At 40.8% G+C, this 19,225-nt stretch overlaps 1 protein-coding gene across 2 annotated transcripts in view; it reads right to left on the reverse strand.

Annotated features, from left to right (window-relative positions):
- Nucleotides 1-19,225, reverse strand: part of ABCB1 (ATP binding cassette subfamily B member 1) — a 72,454-nt gene that overhangs the window by 13,130 nt on the left and 40,099 nt on the right. For both annotated transcript variants that reach the window (XM_070424175.1, XM_070424176.1), the window contains exons 14-23: nt 19,022-19,192; nt 16,554-16,715; nt 14,489-14,665; nt 13,666-13,812; nt 10,942-11,049; nt 9,921-9,998; nt 6,899-6,982; nt 3,986-4,189; nt 2,024-2,124; nt 310-450 (exon numbers count right to left, since the gene is read on the reverse strand). In XM_070424175.1, coding sequence (XP_070280276.1) covers nt 310-450; nt 2,024-2,124; nt 3,986-4,189; nt 6,899-6,982; nt 9,921-9,998; nt 10,942-11,049; nt 13,666-13,812; nt 14,489-14,665; nt 16,554-16,715; nt 19,022-19,192 — 1,373 coding nt within the window. The remainder of the gene's footprint in view (nt 1-309; nt 451-2,023; nt 2,125-3,985; nt 4,190-6,898; nt 6,983-9,920; nt 9,999-10,941; nt 11,050-13,665; nt 13,813-14,488; nt 14,666-16,553; nt 16,716-19,021; nt 19,193-19,225) is intronic.

A 19,225-nucleotide genomic window follows, 5' to 3' on the forward strand; every position in this document is an offset into this window, starting at 1 on the left:
GGGGTTAGGCTTCCTCCCAAATGTCAAGGCCTTCTGGAAACCCCTTACTGAATCACCACCCCAACAAACCACAGACCCAGAAGATCAAATGTGTGAGTCAGCACTTTGGGGACGGGAAGTCACTGACTCCCCAGATGAAAGAGGTGCTTCAGTGACAACACACGAAGACTCAGAGGCAAAATGACACCTTCTGAATCATGAAAATCTGTTCCTGAAGCTTCACAGGAAAAGTTTTCCAGGCAGGCATGAAGCTTGTTCACCTCGGCTTTATTTCTAGAGTCTAAGTGTAAATATTAATCCACTACTTACAAGAGAACATCCTCGAACGTCATCATCCGACGTGCCACCAAGTAGGCACCAAACCGGAAACAGGCAGCGTAGGAAAAGTACATCATTGCCTGGGTGAAGGAAAACGTGATTCCAAAGATGTGTGCTTTCTTCAAAGAGTTTCTGAAAAGAAGACATTTGGAAACTTACTTGGCTTTCATGTTTCAGTCCTTAAAACGTAACCTTTGATAGGTCAGTGGTGGGGCAATGGAGGCATGGCAGGCAATGGTGGGTTTAGTTTCCAAACAGCGAATTTTGGTCCTCACTTTACCACTTGTGAGAATTTAGGAAACTGCCTAATCCCTGAGCTGCAGTCTTTATCCTATATAATAAAACCATAATATGCAAATCAACCGAAAGGCCAAACAGTGGACGACCATCCGGGACCACTCTATGACACCCACTGGCACCAGACCAGCCAAGGCGGGGGCAATGCGATTGGTTGGGGGCCTGGCCATCACCCCATGATCGCCACAGAGGGAGGCCCAGGCTACCAACTGGCGGGCTGCGGCAGGTGGGTGGGGCCTCCTGTGAGGGAAGCCTGGGTCCCGGCAGCCGGATGGAAGTCTGGTTCTCAGGTGCCAGAGGGAAGCTGGTGCCGGCAGCCAGGGGAAGAAAGGCCTACTCTTGCATGAATTTCATGCATTGGGCCTCTAGTCTTTCATGAAGGATTAACCACACTTCCAAGTGTTGAGGCTAAGTTAAAATAAGCCAAGGAAAACCTGAAGAGCCTGTTAGAGATTCATAAATGGAAGTTTCTTCCCCATTTCCCCTCCTCTTGGATATATAATGTATAACGTATGTACACTATAGTAAACATTCATGCAACATACATTTATCCAACACCTACAAGCTGCAGGGACCATGAGGGGCAGCACAGAGGAATCAGGCATGTTCTTGCCATTGGGGACCCAGGAATCAAGTTGGATTAGAGTGTATGCAATGGAGGTACCTTATGAATAACATGCTAAGGGGAGTTAGTGGTTTCACAAAGGAGTTTCCATTCATGCATTTTCTGAGCCACCCGGGACTGGGCAATGTGAAGGTAAGAGCAGGCCGACAAGTGGGCGGTCTTCTGGGCCTCTCCTCCTGCTTCAACCAGATCAACTCTGCTTTCATCTACTTCACATATTGGGATTTCAAATAATTTTCTCCCCAGGAAAATATAGGCTCTACTATCGTAAAAGAAAAGTTTGAAAACCCATCGATAAGGTGGAGCTCTCTCCTTTTCCCATAGAAGAAACTGAGACTCAGAGGTTGGGCTTACTTATTTATGCTTAGATCACTTCCCAGAGCCCCCACTGGATGAGTTCATTAGGGGAAGAGCAGGCTTCCCTGGAACAGGGTAAAGAGAGGAAGAAAAGGCATCCTTTAAGATGCACCACCCCCTCATGTTCCACAAAGAACTAATTTCCAACGAGGCAAATACTTGGGTCATTATCCAAACTTGGCATCAGAGAGTCATTCTCAGTATCCTCTCTCCCACCCCCTCCCATCAGGCACCTGTTCTTACAGGTTCTACCTCAGAGATGCCCCCGTCTTAGGTCCGGGTCTTGTGATTTCTCTCCTGCACAGTTACAAGTACTTCCCAAATGGTTCCCTTCTAGTAGCTTCTCCACTTGTTCCCCACCTTCTGGCCAAAGCAATCCTCCGGAAAACCACTCTGATGATCAAAACACTCTTCAGTGGTTATTACCTGTATGGTACCTGCAAACTCTGTGCATACATATATTCAAACTTCTGCTCCCGAGTCAAAGAAACAACAGTTCGGAAGTTTTCAATGGCTTCGGTAGCGATCTGTAACAGAGCACCCAGTCACCCAGGGGCACAGAGACAAACGAGGGCAGTTAGCTTGAATTCCATAAAAGTGAGAAAGAATATGTCATAATAAAATTAACATTATTAACTTATTATGACCTATGAGCTTCTTCACTATGGAAAAGGATCCTAAGTAATTCATCAAATTGAGTTTTAGATCTGGAAGAGAGGTCAGCTAACTCAATCTCCTCTTTACAGAAAGAGAAGCTAAGGCTTAAGCCGATAAAGGCATTTACCTAAAGCCACACAGCTTTACAGTGGCAAAAGTCACCCAAGAACTCAGTATTTTACATTATTGCAGTGCTGTTTCTTCTATGACAGTCACATTTTAAGTTTACAGTAATTTTATATTTTTAATGTGATGTTCATATTTTCCTCTTTATATTTATCATTCATGACAACTGAATAATATTTGGAAAATATAAAAGAGGTACAGAAAGTGATACAAAGTCACATATTGGTGTATTTTAGATATTAGCTTACATTTTATTTTCCCCTAAGCATGTACATATTTAACAAAATTGGGATACAATTCCGTATTTGGCCTTATATCATTATTTTTTACCTTAACAAATATCAAGAGCACTTCCTAAGGTCATTGAATATACATTAATAATGGGATGTGCAATGGGCCACTTAATATCCCAGGCACTTAAGAATGCCTTTATTATTGAACAAGGTTTTCCGTTCTTTTTTTAACGAAAAATAATGCTGTGATAATCATCCTTGTACATAAATGTTTGTCAATGTTTAATTTTTTTCTTAGAAGTTCTTCAAAGTGAAATTCTTAGGTCAAAGAGAATAAACTAATTTGTAAAAAAACATGGCACATATTATCAATTTGTTTTCCAGAGAGTTTCTATCACTTAATTATTAAAAAATTTCTTTTAAATTTCGATGATAATTGACATACAACATTATATTAGTTTTGGGTGTATATTATAGTGATTAGACATTTATATAACTTACTAAGTGATCATCCTGATAAGTCTAGTACTCACCGGGCACTATTCATAGTTATTATAATATTATTGACTATATTCCCTATGTTGTACTTTACATCCCCGTGACTGTGTTTATAACTGGCAATTTGTACTTCTTAATTCTTTCACCTTTTTCACCCATTCCTTCACCCCCTTCCCATTTGGCAACCAGCAGTTTATGCTCTGTATCTATGAGTTTGCTTCTCTTTTGTTTGTTCGTTTATTTTGTTCACTTATTTTGAAATTATATGTATTTGTCTGACTTATTTCACTTAGCATAATACCCTCTAGGTCAGTGGTCAGCAAACTGCAGCTCGAGAGCCACATGCGGCTCTTTGGCCCCTTGAGTGTGGCTCTTCTTAAGCCTTAGGAGTACCCTAATTAATAACAATGTACCTATCTATATAGTTTAAGTTTAAAAAATTTGGCTCTCAAAAGAAATTTCAATCGTTGTACTGTTGATATCTGGCTCTGTTGACTAATGAGTTTGCCGACCATTGCTCTAGGTTAATCTATGCTGTCACAAATGGCAAGATTTCATTCTTGCTTATGGCTGAGTAATGTTCCACTGTATATATGTACCACCTCTTCTTTATCTAATCATCTATCAATGAACACTTAGGTGCTTCCATATCTTGACTATTATAAATACTGCAATGAACATAGGGGTGCATATATCATTTTGAATATCTTTGGATAAACACCCAGAAGTGGAATCACTGTGTCATATAGTTCTATTTTTTATTGGTTGAGAACATTCTTGGAGCTTATGAGTAGTAATGAGTTATAGTAACAGAATAACACTGATTAGAATATTTTAATCTATTGAGGTAAGCAATTAATTTAGTTGAACTCACCTTCCCAGAACCTTCTAGCTCTTTCTTATCTTTTAGTGCATGTCCAGACAACATTTTCATTTCAACAACTCCTGCTATTGCAATGATGGGTACAATCGCTAAGAGTAAAAGTGTTAATTGCCAGCCATAAATTAGGGATATAACAATGCCTGTCCCAAGATTTGCTATATTCTGGGCAATTATAGCGAGTCTGGAACCTGTTGCCTGTAAAACAAACAAAACAAATTAGATGGACACTTTTACATTATCTTTAAAATCCATGCTTACGTTTTCTTTAGGATTGTGACAATTCAGCCTCATGAAAACCTATTAGGTATCTTCTCAGTAATAACATAAAAAATAAAGGTTTCATTGGTTTGTAAAATGAAGACTTTCATGACTTCACAATAAATACTGAAAGTACAGGATCAATAATACAGAATTCAATTTCATATTTCTATTTCTTCTGATGTTTCAATACCAAGAAAACTTCCATTAATCAAACCACGATCACTAAAGTGAGGTCTGCAAATTAACAAGATAAAAGAGTCTGACAATTATATTAAACTGGGAATGTTGGAAATTTCCAATGTCAGCTGCAGAATTACTTATAACATTTGTCATTAAGAATATTCAAATGTATGTTGGCATATGTGAGATGCTTATTGTGTGCAATTTAATCTGCATTTGATTTGGAAAAAATACAGAGAGCTGAAAGTTATGGAATTTAATTCAGGACATTAAGCAGACATCAGATCCTTCTGTTTGAATGCCAGGGGGAGCCTGAAGCATGACTTTCAGTAGCGTGCAGGGATTTGCAACTCTTAGACCAGGAATCAAACTAGACGGTCAATTCTATCTACCATTCCATACTTCCCTTCCTCTACCCTGGAAACCCCCTGTGCCCGAGAGCTATTCCACATCCCTCCTCTGGCCCCCAGATCTGCTTTGTCTGGAAATGGCTATGCTCTTTCCCACTCTCAGAATTTCCTCTGCTTGAGTAGGGCTGGTCGCAGGTAAAGATTACGGTGAAGTACAGTCCAGGGTGGTCACTGCCACTTCTGTGACTTTGGACAAATTTCTCCCAACCCCGAAATGAACAGGTGCATTGATTCATAACTAAAACTTCTCTTAGTTATGAATTTCAGGACAGAATCCTTTATAAGACCCCCTTCCCCAATATCGACTCTCTAAACCCATTCAACACTTATGTGATAAAACAATAGACCAGTAATTAGGGGAAAAGGTTGCTAGAACTACCAGTAGCCTCTTTACTTTAAATTGCGTACCAGGGAACTGCCTTGGGGCTGAAGGGACAGCATAAATAACAGAGCATTTATTTGTATTTGATGCCGTCATTGAGCTTCTATCCAAGGAGTGCTTAGCTAAATTGGGTATAAGTCAAAGAATGGAGTGGCCTTCCAAGCCAGCTCTCTCTGTATTTATACATTTTTAATTCAAAAGTCGGAAGTTACGAGCCGATCAAGGATTCTCTCATACGAGGAGAGAGCTGCCTACAGGAAGGATGTAGAATGCTCCTGTTCTCAGCATTTACAGGTCCTGCTCAGAGCTCATTCCCACAGCAGACGGCTGAGAGAAGCACTGAGAACCTCCCCCCAGTGCGGGGCCCATGAGTTATCCGGGCACGCCTTTCACACATATAAATATTTAGCTTTGGATGTTAGTCAAGGCCACAGAAATAAGTAACAGGGGTCAACGATGACAAATTCTTCTTTTATATAGTTCACGAAAGATGAACTAAAAGATCTAGAACCTGCAAGCTGGGGAGTTGGGGGGGATTTGTGGGAGGAGATTAAGCCCCTTGGTTTAATTTAATTTCAAAACATAGGGCTGAGAGGAGGTAACATTCCAAACACCACCGTCCAAGTGTGAAGCAAGGGAAGAAAAATGCTTCATCACTTGAAACGCACGAAGCCCCCTCGCAATCTCTCCACTGTACCCCCATGTATTTGTATCTCACTTCCTCACCTACTCATTTTTCTCAAAAAAAGCTTTTTTTTTTTTTTTTTGCTATAAACAGTTGTAGTTGTAGAAGGAATTGTCACTTCATCCATAAATCAAAATGTCCTGGTTCAAGTTTCTAGTTATATCAATGAAAGAGATTCATACAGCAGCAACATGTAGCTTTATAGTCAGATAAAGTTGTTCCTTCTACCCTGGCTTTAACTTTTTAATGTGCTTCCAATGCATTTCTTTCAAGCATTTTTATTTTATTTTATTTTTTTCTCAAGCATTTTTAAAGGTTTTCTTCCCTCTCCTCTGAATGTAGTGCCCCAAACTTTCTTTTTCTTATTTTTTAAAATATATTTTTATTGATTTCAGAGAGGAAAGGAGAGGGAGAGAGAGATAGAAACACAATGAGGGAGAATCATTGATCAGCTGCCTCCTGCACGCCCCCCACTGGGGATCGAGCCCGCAAACACGGGCAATGTGCCCTTGACTGGAATCGAACCTGGGACCCTTCAGTCTGCAGGCTGACGCTCTACCCACTGAGCCAAACCAGCTACGGCCCCCAAACTTTCTTATAGCAACTACATACATTCTTTTTTTTTTTTCTGGAGGCAATTAAAATTTTGTCGATTAATTGAACATTAAAACAGACTGATTCCTGTGTGATATGCTGATAAATACCTTTGCTAAAGAATCATCTTTCCACGTGTACACTACTACTAGCATAAACAAGATAGCAAATAACAAAAGAAAGCTTGTAAGTTATCTATACACTAAACAGTATATGATGTTTAAATAGTTAACATTTTTGCTATCAGGCACATGATATACTGTGTGGGTTATATGTTCATTTAACGTTTTCTTAAATATAATGGGAACTAACACCGGAAATGAGGAAATTAGTTTCATGCTGAGATTCAAAGTGGCCACTGAGACAAACACCCACAGAAAGGAGGCACGTACCCCTTTGACTTGAGCAGCGTCATTGGCCAGCCTGGTCGTCAATGCTCCAGTGGTGTTTTTGGGGTCATCAAACCAGCTCACATCCTGTGGCACAGAAAATGGTTTTATTCTCTTAAAGCCCAAAGACTCTTAGCTCCAAAGACAATGAGAGGGTCTGTTCTGTTTATCATTTACATCTCCTGCATTTAGCACTCAGGATTTGACACTCAATAGAGAAGAAAAGGGACTTAGCAGACCAACACATAAATGTGTCAAATTTTTTTGAATGCCTAATTTGTTCCAAAGATGATTTCTAAGTGTTCAATCCATACAGTAATGAACAACAACAACAACAACAACAAAAGACAAAGTTGCTGCCTTCAGGAAGACTGAATTCTAGAGGTGAAAGCCACAAACAAATAAATATATACCATGCCAGGTGGTAATAATGCTATGAAAAAACATAGAGCAGAGCAAGAAGGATAAAAGTGAGGAAAGGTGCTATTTTATAGACAGGGAGGTGACAGAGAAGGCCTCTCCAAGGTGCCATTTGAGAAGAGATCTGCATAAAGAGAAGAAAGAGAATTTCCGAGAGAAGGAAGAAATAGCATGTGCAAAGGCCCTGTGGCAAAGGCATACTTGATCTGCTCATGCACAAACAAGAATGTCCGAAGGGCTGCCACTAGTCTTAAAAGCACCTTTGTGTGTATTTGTAAAAGTTGCCTCTTCCTCTAGACCAGCCGTGGGCAAACTACGGCCCGCGGGCCGGATCCGGCCCGTTTGAAACGAAGAAAACTAAAAAAAAAAAAAAAAAAAAAAAAAAAGACCGTACCCTTTTATGTAATGATGTTTACTTTGAATTTATATTAGTTCACACAAACACTCCATCCATGCCTTTGTTCCGGCCCTCCGGTCCAGTTTAAGAACCCATTGTGGCCCTCGAGTCAAAAAGTTTGCCCACCCCTGCTCTAGACAGATTTCCTTTCTCACTTGTCTCTCCCACTCCTCCATTCGCATATTCAGAGTCAGTGCATATATTGACTATGTGCATATATCGAAAAACATGTGAAGCTGTGGGTGATGAGGTCTGAGAGGTAGTGGGGGGCCACACCTTGTGTGACCTTCTAGTCAACCGCCAAGATTCCAGATTTTTACCCTGAGAGAGATGGGAAGCTTTCAGTAGGTTTTGGGCAGAGGTTTGTGATCTGATTTTATTTTAGAAGAATGACTCTGGTTCTTGGGAGATGAACCTACTGCATTGAGATAAGGATGGAGGTGGTGAGACCAGTTAGAAGGCTATTGTAATATTAAACAGAAAGAAAGGAGTCAAGGGTGACGCTAAGAATTTTATCCTGAACAGCTGGTGGAATGAAGCTGCTGTTTATTAATATGGAGGAAGACAAGACAAGGAATGGGCCCTGTGGGGAGGGGAGAGTCTAAAATTCAATTCTGGAAATAAGTATGAAATGTCTAATAGATGGCCAAACAGAGAAGCTGAAGAGCAGTTAGGTAACTATTGTTCAGGGCAAAATAAACGAATTAGATTTTTAAAAACTCACCAAAAGAAATCTAGACTAAAAACTCACATTCAATGTAAAATAGGATTTTCTTTGTAAAACCACTTACGTTTTTAAATACACAAATATGAAAAAGATTGTATGTTTGAGATATACATTTATGTCTGTTACAAAAATAACTATGGTCCTAAAAAGTTATCTGAACTGGTGATTTGCATTAAAGCAGTATCTATCACTCCCCCCCCGCCCCCCCGCCCGCCCAAAGAATTAAGGAAAAACAGCATTATAACTTATTCTAGCACATGTCAACTTGCTTTGTAAAGCAAGCCCCCAGGTGCCTCCCGCACTGGAACTTAACTTCCTTGAAGATGGGGTCCAGCCAGGTTTGAATGACTTATAAAATACTAAGCATTGTAAGCAGAAGGCACTTAAATGTATGATGACTGGATTTCATAATTTATGGAGAGGGCATTACACAAACCATCTGCTCACCTTTCAAAGTGTACTGGACCTAGGAGTTGGCCTCGGGGCTGAGGGGGTAACGCGGCATTTGGCCCTGGGCCAGGGTCAGCCTTGAGCCAAAGAGGAATCTCAGCTATCAAAACCTGAGTCAGGGCCCTCCATCGAACAGTGTTCTGTCACCCATTAGATTCAGCCCTGGCTCTGTGGGTCACTAGGTAGCAAGTCTGATAACTCGGTCTTCTTTTAAAGTGGCATTGAGTGGTAGGGGTGGGAAAGCATGGAGGAACCAAAGACAGCTGGGAACCTGCGAATATCACCCAGGAATTCTAAGACAGCACACAGGTGTTTCTCAGCCAGGTTCCAGTGCCCTGGCATCTCGGGGGCATCCTTTTACTCACTGGTAAATGATTAGTGGAAAATTACATTACAAAGTCACACACACAATGTTCATGATGGTTATTAAAGAAACTTTCTTGTTTGAACTGGACTTCTTCGGGCTACACTCCTCGAATCTCCTGAGCCCTTTCCCCAGGAAAACATCACCTCTATCAGTTAGGGTTTTGAAGGAGTAAAATGCGAGCGCCATTATCAGCTGGTAACACTGCAGCTTAAATTAGTCTATCAGACTGGCCCCAGCAAAGGAACAGGGCAGTGAAGAAATGGGCGTGGGATGCATTGTGCGTTGTAGGAAGCAAGAGGGCATCCGTTGCTGGGAAGAAACACCAGAACCCTGGGTTTCCCAGGGGAAAGAAGGAAAGAGAGAGGAGAGGGAGGAGGGGGACTGAAGATCACTTCTGCCTGCTCTGCCAACAGCTGCTGAGGTCAAGCTGGGGGTGAACCTGCTCTGGAGACTGCCTCGCAGCCATCCTGAGCCCACCCCCTGCAGACAGGCAGACGGCAGGGCCTGAGCCTGCACCTGGCAGCATCCAGCCTCATCTTCCCCATGAGACCCAGGGAAGAGCAATGCAGGAGCTCCTAAGAGTGACGTGAGAACGCCCCCACCACCTGCACCCACAGGCCCAGGAGCTCTGCACATCCCAGTGCCCAGTCCTCAATGCAAATACCTGTCTCAGCATGGATCTGAACACCAGGTATCGAAGCCGCTTGGTGAGGATCTCTCCGGCTTTGCCAAATGTGAAGCCCTGTGGAGAATGAGAAGACACCATAAGGAAGGGGACCTGTCAGAGGCTGAGGTGCAGATGGCATGGTGGCACGGCGAAAGCAGAGAGGAAGTGCCTGGCTGGGGCATCAGCAGAGCAGAGGCCGTCCTGACAGCCCGCGTCTCCTGCAGAATCAGAGGAGAGGAGGAAGGCAGCCACAGCTCCACTGTGCTCCCAATAGCATGCTGGGCACGACTGAGAGAGGGAAGAAACAGATGCAAAGGACACAAGTGTAGAAAGAACCACCTCACACAGTCCTAGGCACTTGGTCACGTTCTCTCTTTTAATCATCTGCAGTGGTCGGCAAACTCATTAGTCAACAGAGCCAAATACCAACAATACAACGACTGGAATTTCTTTTGAGAGCCAAATTTTTTAAACTTAAACTATATAGGTAGGTACATTGTTATTAACTTAATTAGGGTACTCCTAAGGCTTAGGAAAAGCCACACTCAAGGGGCCAAAGAGCCATATGTGGCTCTCGAGCCGCAGTTTGCCGACCACGGATCTAGGGCAGTTAATGATCCTTATTTAACAAATGAGAAAACTTAGTTTAAATTACTTATTTGCCTGAGGATACAACATTAAAAACTGGTTCAACTTGTACTTGACGTATGTCTAACATGAAAACCCATAATGCCTTACAATACTAATCTCTTAGGGCACTGAATTCCTTTCCTCTGTTCCCTCTGATTTCATTAATATTACAGTTGGGGATGGTAAGAGTGAAGAGGAGGAGGTAAGCAAGGGAGCCAGAGGAAGCAAAACATTTTTTTTTAATATCCAAAGAAATTTAGCTGTGAATAGCCCAGTTAATATAGGAGCAATTCTAGTAAAAAGCAAATTAAATAGATGTTTTTAAATTCCCAGAGTGGAATAATGATGCATTTCTCAAAATCAATAAAGTGAAAATGTAGACATTTACCTGAAGGAAAAATGTAATAAAAGAAATAATTCCGAGGACTAGAAACAACAGTGAGAACAAGTTACTGTTCTGTCGTTTTGTTTCAGGATCATCATTTCTGGTAAAAACCTGTTAAGAAAATAATTAAAGGGTTCAATCACTAAAGAAGTCATTCAGGGTCAGACCCATTTCCCATCTAGCACAGTAACCAGGGGTCAAGAGGCCTTTGGCATATTGAAGGTTGGGGTTGGCTTCCTTAATCCCAAACTGAAAGGTGTACATGCATCCCTTTCCTTAGAGACTGATAATGGGTCTGTCATTCCCAAATCAACCCAACCCTTTTTCTGCTCAGACTCCCCCTTGGAGCCATGAGTGCCACCCCTACTCTGTGAAGTGGAACTGACACGGAATACTCTGCTCCTCCTTTGGTGGGAAACTACACTGTGTGGCCATTCACTGCTTTACAATTTGGACAGTTCAAACTGTCCCAAGGTGTCTGGAGACAAGCCTGATGTGATTTGGGTGAATCAGAAAGTGGTGGTCGTTCACTCAGTGCAAAAAGAGAGGTGTTCCCTTGACCCAGCCTTCTCTGTAGCATGGCCAGTTGGGAAGCCAGTGGGGAGCCAGCTGACCCAACACCACACATGGAGACACTCCCAGAGATGGGCAGAAGAGTACTAGGATGTACTGGGCTCTAGGAACGCAGAGAATAACCACTCCACAGGGGAAGACAGCAAACTCGCTCTAAACAGTGAGCCCAAATCAGCATTGTAACAGCCACATTCCCAACCCAACCCAGACAATTTTATTCTTTGTAAAGAAAAAAAGCTTTTTAGAAAAAATTAATTTTTCTTGATGTCATTCCAACAAAAATAATCGCTACCAATCAGTGAGTTCTTACTCTGTGCCAGGCACTATTCTAAGCAAATTCATGTATACTATTCTTTTATCCTCACAATCACCTCCTGAGGTTTGTTTCATTATCATCACTGTTTTACACAGAGGAAAACTAAGCACAGAGAGGTTAATTAACGTGTTCAAAGTAACACAGCCAAGAAAGTGATGATCCAGGGATATAAACCCACGCAATCTAACTCACAGCCCACAACCTTAAACTCTGTGTTACAAACCTTCAATGAGGCCGATGGCTGATTGCCTACCTAATAATATCTAGGAGCTAATGTGTCAGTCTGGACCACTTGCTTTTTTAATTTTATTTTTTAAAAAAATATATTTTATTGATTTTTTACAGAGAGGAAGGGAGAGGGATAGAGAGCTAGGAACATCGATGAGAGAGAAACATCGATCAGCTGCCTCTTGCACACCCCCTACTGGGGATGTGCCTGCAACCAAGGTACCTGCCCTTGACCAAAATCGAACCTGGGACCCTTCAGTCCACAGGCCGACGCTCTATCCACTAAGCCAAACCGGTCAGGGCAATACATAACGTTTTAACATGACAACTTTTGCACTACCATGGCAAGGTTGAGTATTTGCCACAGAGACCATATGGTCTACAGAGCCTGAAAAATTTACTATCTTATCCTTTATAGAAAAAAAATTTGCTAAACTCCTGACCTAGAACATATGCTCCATGCAATCAGACCCTGTTTTCCTTCTTGCTACCTTTTCAGCCCCTAGAACAGTAGCTGGCACAAAGCAGACACTGAAAAAATATTTCTTGAATGAATACATTAAGCATATGAATGGCAACCTGAAATAAGTTAGCCAGGCATGGGTAGACCTGGATATTTATGGCAGTTTTTGATATAATCAAAAGTTAGTGTTTGGCCTATGTTTTATGTAGTGATCAATTTCTTTTTCCATAGTATTTCCAGAAGTTAGGGCCAGGGTATCCTCAGCTTGAGGTTTGAATATCTGTCACTAAAAAGAAAGCATTCCTGCCTGGATTGTACCTTTTTTGTTGAAAATGCCATCATTAAAAGCAAGTGCAACCAATGTATGACAATTGCAATCTTTTGGAAGCTGCTCCATTTGTTTGCATCTTAATAAACGAGATGGACTTCTTATGGAGGCAGCAAGCTAGGCCTGCTCACGTCTTGATAAGTGCATATGTCAGAGAAGAGTTCCCTCTGACAAATACACGAGGGACTCTCTCTGCCTGGTGGTGATAGGACAGCTCATGACGTTTACTCAGAGCCTAGTGATGGCAGGTAAGGTTCAGTCACCTAGTCAGTTTCATCGACTACTTCAGGGATCTGGTCCCCTGGGCCCTAGAGAAAGCGACTACCAGACTGCTATTCTTACATCTTCAAGCTGCTTAGTTTCATAAAAAGGTACATGTTCTTTGTGGCTTTTATATACACCTAGAGGCCCAGTGCATGAAATTTGTGCACTGGGGGATGGGAGGGGGGTCCCTCAGCCTGGCCTGCGCCCTCTTGCAGTCTGGGAGCCCTCGGGGGAATTTCGACTGACAGCAGTCGGACATCCTTAGTGCTGCTGTGGAGGTGGGAGAGGTTCCCGCCACTACTGCTGTGTTTGCCAGCTATAAGCCCGGCTACTGGCTGAGTGGTGCTCTCCCTGTGGGAGTGCACTGACCACCAGGGGGCAGCTCCTGCGTTGAGCATCTGCCCCCTGGTGGTCAGTGCGCATCATAGTGACCGGTCATTTGGAGGTCCGGTAGATTTGCATATTAGCCTTTTATTATATAGGATTACAAATATAAACAGTTCATTCTTTAGTCAGGACTCACAAGTAAATCCAGATGTAAACATAAACACTCACCCCTATGATCTTTGAAAATATCACTGAAAATGCTGGTTGCAGGCCTCCATTTATAATGGCACAAAATATACCCACCACAAAATAAGGCCATTCGGTGATATTCAGCTTTAGAATCCTCCAAAAGCTAACTGAAGGTAAATCTTCATCCTGGAAAACACAAAATAGTTCAACAGGCTAGTAAGAAAAAGAATTGATACTTAATTGATTTAATGATGAACAGTTCTTCCATATATAAAAAAATTTTAATGAATGAATCTAATTCTTATTTCCTAATCAATTGATGGCTCTTTAGCTTTAAAAAAAAGCATGCCCGGCCAGTGTTGCTCAGTTGGTTGAGCACGGACCCATGTACCAAGAGGTCACTGGTTCGATTCTAAGTCAGGGCACATGCCAGCTTGTGGGCTCAATCCCTAGTTGGACATGCAGAAGACAGCAGATTAATGTTTCTGTCAAAGATGTTTCCATCTTTCCCTTTCCCTTCCTCTTTCTCTAAAATAAAAAATATAAATACTTTAAAAAGCACTGACTGTTACTCCTCTGTTTTTAAAGAACTAAATGATATTTCCACAAACATGACAAGAATATTTGCAAGTAGGGATAAAAGAATAGAAATGTTTATATTTGAAGCCCTATAATAATATTTCTCTTCACATTCTACATTATAATCCTATAATTCTTGACCTATAAATTATCATTCATAAATTCTAGCCCAAGTCTAACATGTTGAGATTTTGGTTTGTGGAACACTCTGGGGGATAGGACAGGAGGATTCTGGATAATCCTTTCTTGTTCCCACTCCTACCCCAGCCCTAGCCCTCCGTACCAAGGCCTCTTTTTCACTAAGCTTTCTGTCTTGGCTTTGTGGTGCACGGATACTCTTGCGAGATGATCTTCTTCTTACTAGACTGGATCCTGAATCTTTTGGAGACATTTCCAAGGCATCCATTTCACTTCTGGATTCACTTGTTTCATTTTCTAATTCAATTTCATTTCCTCTTGTCTAAAATAAACAAGATATATACATAAGCTGGTTAGGCTCAGTTAACCCATGAAAATTAATCACTGAATATCAGGTATCCAGGAAAATGGCAATCTGAGTAAACATACAGGAAAGGGTAAAGTTAAACCGCCATTTCGTTTTTTATAATGTATTTGAAAATTAAAACCACTAAATAAGGATTCCCACTAAATATACTAAAATGGCATGGCATCACTCCACATAGCTGATCTAGTCATCGGTTTTGTGGGTGTTTTTGGCTCAATCATGTTTGCTTTGGACCAGTGCTGTCAACAAAAACATGGTATAAGCCAGCCGTGGGCAAACTACGGCCTGCGGGCCGGATCCGGCCCGTTTGAAATGAATAAAACTATTGAAATAATATAAAAAAAAAGACCGTACCCTGATGTTTACTTTGAATTTATATTAGTTCACACAAACACTCCATCCATGCTTTTGTTCCGGCCCTCCGGTCCAGTTTAAGAACCCATTGTGGCCCTCGAGTCAAAAAGTTTGCCCACCCCTGGTATAAGCCATATTGTGAGCCACAGCTGTCATTTTAAATTTTCTCAGTGGCCACATTAAAAAGTGTGAGACAAGTACTAACAATCTTTTTGTGTGAATTTATTTTTTTATATTTTGATTTTAATAATTCTTTATTGTTGAAAGTATTACATATATCCCCCTTTCCCCCCATTGACCCCCTCAAACCCGCCCCCATCCTCCTGCAGGCCTTCAGCACTCCATTGTCTGTGTCCATGGGTTACGCATATATGCATATAAGGTCTTTGATTGATTACCTCCCACTCCCCACCCACTCTCCCCTACCTTTCCTCTGAGATTCCACACTCTGTTCCATGCTTCCATGTCTCTGGATGCACTCTGTCAATCAGTTTATTTTGTTATTTAGATTCCACACATGAGTGCATTCATGTGATACTTGTCTTTCTCTGACTGACCTATTTCACTTAGCATGATACTCTCCAGGTCCCTACTCTTACTGTCTCAAAGGGTAAGAGATTCTTCTTTTTTATGCTGCATAGTATTCCATGCTATAAATTTACCATAGCTTTTTTATCCACTCATTTACTAATGGGCACTTGGGCTGTTTCCAGATTTAGCTATTGTAAATTGTGCTGCTATGAACATAGGGGTCATACATTCTTTCTGATTGGTGCTTTGGGTTCCTTAGGATATAGTCCTAGAAGTGGGACCACTGGGTCAAATGGCAAGTTCCATATTTAATTTTTGGGGGAAACTCTATACTGTTTTCCATAATGGCTGCACCAGTCTGCATTCCCACCAGCAGTGTACTAGGGTTCCCTTCTCTCCACATCCTTACCAGCACTTGTCATTTGTTGATTTGTTGATGGTAGCCATTCTTACAGGTGTGAGGTGATACCTCATTGTTGTTTTAATTTACATCTCCCTGATAATCAGTGACTTTGAGCATTTTTTCATATGTCTCTTGGCCAGTAATATCAATTTTAATTACATATTTTATTTAACCTAATGTATTGAAGACATTAGCATTTTAGCATGTAATCAGCGCAGATATTTATTGAAATATTTTGCATTCTTTTGTATTAAGTATTCAGAATCTGGAATGCATTTTCTGCTTACAAACACTTCAATTCAGATTCTGCTCAACAGCCACATTTAAACCTTTTTAGACTTTTCTTTAACTTTCTCTAATAAGCCTTCTTTATTTTCCCTCCTTTAAAGAGAAATAAGATATCTAAAACAGTGGTCTAATCCTAAATCCCTCAAATATTTTTTTTTCCTCACTTCTCAAGATAATCAAATCAACTTACCTTTACTTATAGTACTAAGCACAGCAAAATCAGTGTATACCTGAGGTACTTTAGGAAAATCTGGAGGTAGACTGTACCTGCATTGTGACAAGTTTGAAGTAAATGCCTTTCTCTTTCATGAGTTCATCATGATTTCCTTTCTCTACAATGACTCCATCATCAAAACCAGCAATTACATCAGCGTTACGAACTGTAGACAACCGATGTGCTATCACGATGGTGGTCCGGCCTTTTCTGGCCTAAAGAGAGGAAAATTTGTCTTTTGAACACATGAACAATTTTAGGCAAAAATTTATTCATTCAACTTGTGTTTACTGAGTATCAATGTTTACATTGTAAAACCATCCAAGCTATATAATGTAGTCTCTGGCTTTAGTAAATGTATAGTCAATTGATACTGGCTTAAATGATGCTTTATACTTATAATAAAGCTAAGTATAAATATGATAGTCACATGTTAATATTATGTACACCCCTAAGTTTACAGTTTAAGGGCTTATTCAAAGTAAAAACTCTACAGCCCAGGCATTGGCCAATCAGAGCAGACACAGGCCAGTGTGCCACACTGGTGCACACTAGCTGTTTCACAGGATTTCTGGAGGATCAAGACAGGCAGTAACTAGGAGGCAGCACAGTCCAGATAGACTTCAGCGTCACATTGATATCACCTCATATCTTAGTTCTTCCATTTATGAGTTCCAGTGTTTTATCCAAATCTGTTAACCTGCGTGAGGATCAATTTATTCAAACATAAATGGGGATGATAATAGTACTCATTTTTTTTAGAATAAGTGTGATGCTAAATAAAATAATGCACATGAAGCATTGTAACATACACACAGGACGTTCTAAGTAAATGATACTTTGCCTAGGTGAAGCACTATGGAAACACTGAAGAGCTATAGATATTTTTAATGTCAATCTCATTGTTATTTTAATACTAAACACAGCCAGATAACCAGAACTTGTATGAGATTTCTTTAGGTTTTGTAACTTTTCCAATGCTTATGATATTTGGTACTCTATATTTTCCTTCTGGAACTGGCAATAAAATTCTCAAAACAAATTACCAAAAAAGATATCAAGATCAACATGAGAAAAAGTGGAAAACTCTAAGGAGAACAATACATGTAGGAAAATTAGGTAATGGCAACTAGAAAGTAGAGAAGACAATGGCTCAATGCTTTGGATGTTTTCAAGAAAAGGATAACAAAAACGTGTTTTTAAATTTTTTAATACTTTTTTGTTGATTTTTAGAGAGAGAGGAAGGGAGCAGGAGAGAGAGAGAAATATCGGTGTGAAAGGGAAACATCTATCAGCTGCCTCCTGCAAGCCGTCTCTAGGGGATTGAGCCTGCACCCTGGGCATATGTCCTGACTGAGAATCGAACCAGCAATCTTTCAGTGCATGGGAAGATGCCCAACCAACTGATCTACACCAGTCAGGGCAGCAGAAAGTATTTTTAAATGCAGCCTTTTAAAATAGTTTTTATTTATAAGTTAATACTATTGTAGAATAATAAGAAAACACAGATGTGAAATTACAGATAAGCAGAGCGAAGGCGGAAAACACCACACAATTTTTATAACCTTCTTCCTCCCTCAACAATCTATTAAGCACAATGACAGGATGTTTAAAGGAACATGCCGTGTTGTTTTATTATTGGAGAGAGGAAGAGTTGGGACAAATACTAGTCCATCTTTGAATTCTACTGTGACACTTCCACTCAGAGCGCTTTTGGGTTAAAAGGTCTCCGCATTCCTCGTCCTCACGGAGCTGGCCTGGTTACGTTGTATGCCAGGGACACAGCACCTAGTGCCTGGTGCAGAAGAAGCACTCAAATCCTCTTTGGTGAATGAGTCACACCAACTCAAGAATTGGAGGAAGTTAAAACCCTGTGGCTAGTCAAGGACATTTCATGGCCTCTCTCTGGGGGATAAGAGGTTTCTCATTTCCCATGGAGTCTTCATTAAGCCTTTAACATCTTGGAAATTAAACGTGAACCTTCGGATTATATTTCCCTCTTGTCGACAAAAGTAAAAACTCACAAAACCTCAATAACAGGTTTTCTCTAAAACTACATTTTCAAGATTACAATAAAGACCCATTTTCCTTCGAGTCTGTATTTCCCATTGTTTAATTTTAAAAATGTGCAAGTATCTTTTAATGGGAGTTTATTCATCTCTATTTAAAAAAAATAAATAGAAATGAAACAAACAGATCCAGAGGCCTGATTATTTTATTTTGATAGTGGAAGGAATCACTTTAGAAGCGATTGAAAATTTACTTAAAAAAAAAAAAAAATAATACTAAGGCCCTGGCCAGGTAGCTTAGTTAATTAGAGCATCGTCTTGATACGCCAAGTTTGTCATAAGAGAATCAACCAATGAATGCATAAATAAGTGAAACAACAAACTGATGCTTCTTTTTCTCTCTCTCTACCTTGCTCTCAAAAGAAATCAATAAATAAAAATACTAAGAATAACTTATGGTGAGGTGATCTTATGCTTATGAATCAGGTTTGTTTGAATTGAGGCTCACAGACCTTATCCAGGGCCACCTGAACCACTGCTTCACTTTCAGTGTCCAAGGCTGACGTGGCCTCATCCAGCAGCAGGATCTTGGGGTTGCGAACCAGGGCCCGAGCGATGGCGATTCTCTGTTTCTGTCCGCCACTCAGCTGCGCCCCTCTCTCTCCAACCAGGGTGTCAAATTTCTACAACATAGAAAACACAGGATGATTTAGCAG

This window comes from Myotis yumanensis, unplaced genomic scaffold, assembly GCF_028538775.1.
Source record: "Myotis yumanensis isolate MYYU_CA2020_CCGP unplaced genomic scaffold, mMyoYum1.0.hap1 SCAF_9, whole genome shotgun sequence".
Classification (NCBI taxonomy): domain Eukaryota; kingdom Metazoa; phylum Chordata; class Mammalia; order Chiroptera; family Vespertilionidae; genus Myotis; species Myotis yumanensis.